At 41.8% G+C, this 4,659-nt stretch overlaps 1 gene segment (V, D, J or C); it reads left to right on the forward strand.

The window, feature by feature from the left end:
- Nucleotides 1–1,899: 1,899 nt before the first annotated feature.
- Nucleotides 1,900–2,499, forward strand: LOC100715112 (immunoglobulin heavy variable 3-23-like). The segment is given in 2 exon segments: nucleotides 1,900–2,010; nucleotides 2,117–2,499. Coding segments are annotated over 2 exon segments (429 nt in total).
- Nucleotides 2,500–4,659: the final 2,160 nt, after the last annotated feature.

Here is a 4,659-nt window from a genome sequence, read left to right on the forward strand (position 1 = left end):
GTACCAAATTCCAGAGCACCCAGTTATATAAAACAAGTATTAACAGAAATGAAAAACCAAATCAGCAGTAACACAATTCTAACAGGGGATCTTAACACACCATTGACACCAATGGACAGGTCCACCAGACAGAAAATCAGCAAAGGAATAAAAGAAATAATTTGCACTTGTGAACAAATGGACTTAATAGAAATATACACAGTGTTCCATTACCAACAAAAGAATACACATGCTTCTCAGCAGTACATGGGTCATTTTCTAAAACAGACCATATATTAATTCACAAAACATGAAAGGGTTGACATTATCCCTTGCAGGCTATCAGACCAGGATTCTGTAGCAAATATTTTATGGCATTGCTCTCTCTAATTTATGTACATTGCAAGGGAAGATTTATTAAATTCTACAGGTGGCAGTGGATTCTTGAAAACCTTGAGCTCTATTTCATATTTGTTGGTTAATTTAACCTTCTTCTTGGACTTAAAGATAGCATACTAGACAGCTGAATAATGTGACTCATATAATTTGCAATTACAGTTAGTAATACCACCTCTTTGGGCTCTAGTTATATTATCCGATTTTAAAAATGCAAAGTCTTCTCTTTATGACCTGAAGCTACAGAATGTAGAGCATCTGACTGTGAATGATGACCAGAACTGTCTGTGAGTCTTCCTCCATCCATTCAGGGTATTCCTAAAATGATTGCCAACAAAGCTCTGCAGCCTTATATAAGACTATCTTTGCCTGGTTCAGCCGGCCTTGTTTTATCAGGGCACATGTGTCAACACAGACAGTTTTTGGGTCCCTTCTGGAAGGTCTGGTTTCTCTGCATCCACTTTTCCCCAATTGCATGGAAATGCAACACTGATGATGGGTTTCCTTTCCTCAGTCTCCTCATAGTCTTGTTTGGAGATTTGGATGAGATTTATATACACATCTTAGCATTTATCATAGTGTTCCAAATGGTACAGAATTCCTGATTATTTATTCAAACTATTATTTTTCTTACATGGTGGTGGGGACCAGTATTGGGTGCTCAGGACCAGCAGCAGGAGCACAAGACCAAGAAAGGGGGGGGGGCTACAGGAGACCAGGACAGGGTTCTCAGGACCAGTTTGGAAAGCCTTGGACCAACACTTGGACCTGGGGATCTGCAGGGAACCAGGAGAGCCCCATAGTTGGTGCAGATAAGGAAGCTCCTGACTTAGGGCTTCACAGCTTACATTGTCTGAGTTTCCCCTCTGTGTTAGCATCACACACACTGTGGAGAGTGCACAATGCCTCCTCTCCAGTTCACAGGTGATGTCTCCAGAGTGGAAAGAATGGAAGGGATTTTGGTGTTGACAGAATATAGTTACTATATTGCTCTTCAACTGACATCCAGATGGAAGGCTGCAGCAATATACATATTCTGAAAAAAAAAGTATTCAGATCTTGGGAACATAGATGCTTTGAGATAAACAGTTCTCATGATCACCATGCAAACGTAGTCTTCTATTTTTGTCACCATGAAGGAACTGTCATATACAGCCATAAATGTTTCAGTTTAGGAAAGAATAAAATAAAAATATTTACAGGAAGGGAGTTTTATGGAAAACGACAGGAGAATTTATTAGCATACACACTAGGGTTAGCATCTGCAACCTGTAAAGTTACCAAATTCGCTAACTACATATTAGTGAGAATAAAAAAATAGATGAGGTTACACATAGGAAGAAGCCATGTGTTCTGTATATTAGGGATATTACAAAAGAAATCTCAAAACACTCTCATGTGCTTTGACCCCTTCCTTCTCTGAGGCTTACATCACAGAGCTGCCCATATATACAGGAGTCCATGCAAATAGCATCTCTGTGTGCTGATAAAAACCAGGCCAGCCCTCACCCTGCAGCTCTGCAGAGGACCCCAGTCCTGGTGCCAGCTGTTCCCACTCAGTGATCAGGACTGAGCATAGACAGCTCACCATGGAGCTGGCGCTTAGCTGGGTTTTTCTGTTTGCAATTTTCAAAGGTAAATCCTTCAGAACAAAAGATGCTACCGGCACCAGTGAAAATGCATAGGTTACACAGTGGACATGTGCGACAGTTAACTAAGCAGGACGTCTCTGTGTTTGCAGGTGTCCACGCAGAAGTACAGCTCACACAATCTGGAGGAGGCTTGGTACAGCCTGGGGAGTCCCTTAGACTGTCCTGCGTGGCCTCAGGATCAACCTTAAGCAATTACTGGATGGACTGGGTCCGCAAGGCTCCCGGGAAGGGGCTGGAGTGGATCTCAGCTATCAGTAACAGTGGTAGCACATATTACGCTGACTCCGTGAAGGGCCGATTCACCATCTCTAGGGACAATGGCAAGAACGCGCTGTATCTTCAGATGAGCAACCTGAGACCCGAGGACACGGCCGTGTACTATTGTGCAAATGACACAGTGAGAGAAACCTCAGGGGGAGTCAGTCATAAACTTCCGTGCAGGGACGCTGAGGACCAGGAGGTGTCGCTGTAGAACACAGCACAGACTACAAAAGGACATGCATTTTACCATTTTATTTTTTGAGGGTTAGCTTTATGACACTTTAAAAAATGATGTTATAGGCCAAAAGAAACATAAAAGAAACAAATTTTAAAATCATAAATACATAAAATACCACTAAACCTCAGAATAATAGATTCATTCTAAAGCCCACAAAAGCAAGAAATCTAGTGTAACAAAATAGTGTATTAGAGTTTGCTATTGTCCATTATTGAAAGTGTGTTTTGCATTTTGTTGCCTTTACTCAAAAACGTTACTATCTTTTTCAGTGTTTTATAATGTAAAACAACTTAGTAAAATACAGTATAAATTTGTAAGAATGTCGATAAATACATCATCACACATGTCTCTCACAGATAACATGCTGGAAAAATGGACAAAAAATATCCATCAGGTGATACAATTCACATTTCCATATACTCACAATGAAAAATCATATCATACTGTCATAAAAGGGACTTAAACCTATGCTTTTAGAGTATAATTTAATTCATTAAAATCATGATAATAAGTACTATGGCATTTAGAGATTTCAGTAATTATTGAAAGTTGATCAAAACTTCTGTGAAATATTTTTCTAAAGTATGTTCTAAGCCAATGTTACTAGCAAATGTCATGCATTAATATTTATTTTCTTTCCCAAAAAGCTCATGGACAAACATCAAAAATGTCTATGTATAGCAAAGTTGAGATGGCACTGAATCATATGATTGTATCATTTTTATCACCTCAACTGTTTCAATGTTACAAATTTATTCAATGAAAAAGCAGTACGAAATCAAAATGTTTCTGTGTTTTCAGGTGTCTGGTGCAAGGTGCAGGTGGTACAGTCCAGGAGGGCAGGCTTGGTGCAGCTGGTAACATCCCTGAGACTCCCCATGCAGCCCCAGTGCTCACTTTCTGTGACTGCTGGATGAACTGGGACTACCAGCTCTATGAAGGGGCTACAGGAACTCACTGAGGTGGTGACATACACTGTGCTGACCCTGTGAAGGACTGATTAGCCATCTCCAGAGACAGTGCCAAGGTCCCACTGCATCTACAGATGAGCAGCCACAGATCCGCGGACATAGCCCAATGTTACAGTGCAAGAGCCACAGTGAGGGGACAGCAGTGTGAGCCCAGTCACAAAGCTTCCTGCAGGGCATTCACTCTCTCTTTGTCATTCTGACACAGGGTTTCAGGCTAGTATTGAACTCACTTGGTAGCCCAGGCTAGCCTTGAACTCAGAGGAATCCTCTCACCTCAGGCTCCTGAGCGCTGGTCTTTTGGCTCATGTCATTATGCCCATCTCTTGGTCTCTTTTCAAGGGGTGCACATCCACACTCCACACACTCAGCCTGATCCAGAGTATGTTTTTGCCGCCATTGTCCCATTTCCAGAAAATCCATTCCCACACTTGCTCATAAGGCCTCTGCTGCTAGGAGTTAGGAAAACAAGATGTTATTGGAAGAATAGTAGACCTCCTCATGGCTCACACTGTGCCACTGCCCCTTACAAGCCTTGAGGTATTTGAACCTGTTTATAGACCTAAAGGTCTAAGTGAGTGCTGAGTGTGGGACATGACGAATGTCAGCATTATCATGCTTAGTATCACAGGATGAGTTTCCTCAGGTAAGAGGGGGAAGGCCAACATCACAGGCATGTGTGTGGGAATACCTTGGGCGCTGTGAGGAGGGAAATTTCTCCACCCAGCAAGATAATGTCACTAGAGTTCAGGAGTTCAGTATGCTCCACCTCATCTGGGTACTCACAGATATCTCCATCCCAATGCACAGAATCTAATTCTTTCCCATAAAGCACCCTCATTTTTATTTCAGGCATCTTTTAAGACTGAGCATTACAGTTATAGTTTATGGTGTAGTCAGGATTTATAAGGAAATATGTTTAATAGAGGACACATAATTTATAGGATGGTTTTATATTATTTAGTGGACACCAGAGACCCAGGGAATCCAGCTAATGACCGGTACAAATGGCAATGTCCTCCACTAGTCTAGATGGAGGCCTACAGCTCACAATAATGTCCCATACAAGTCGATGTCAAGAATCTGCAACGGGAAGGCCCAAAAGGTCAGTGGTGGAAACTAGAAAGTTTGCACCAGTTGGATGAAGGATCTGAGCTGTAGGCTG

The sequence above is a fragment of the Cavia porcellus genome, unplaced genomic scaffold (assembly GCF_034190915.1).
Source record: "Cavia porcellus strain 051 isolate PalLab524CR breed Dunkin Hartley unplaced genomic scaffold, mCavPor4.1 scaffold_8, whole genome shotgun sequence".
Classification (NCBI taxonomy): Eukaryota; Metazoa; Chordata; class Mammalia; order Rodentia; family Caviidae; genus Cavia; species Cavia porcellus.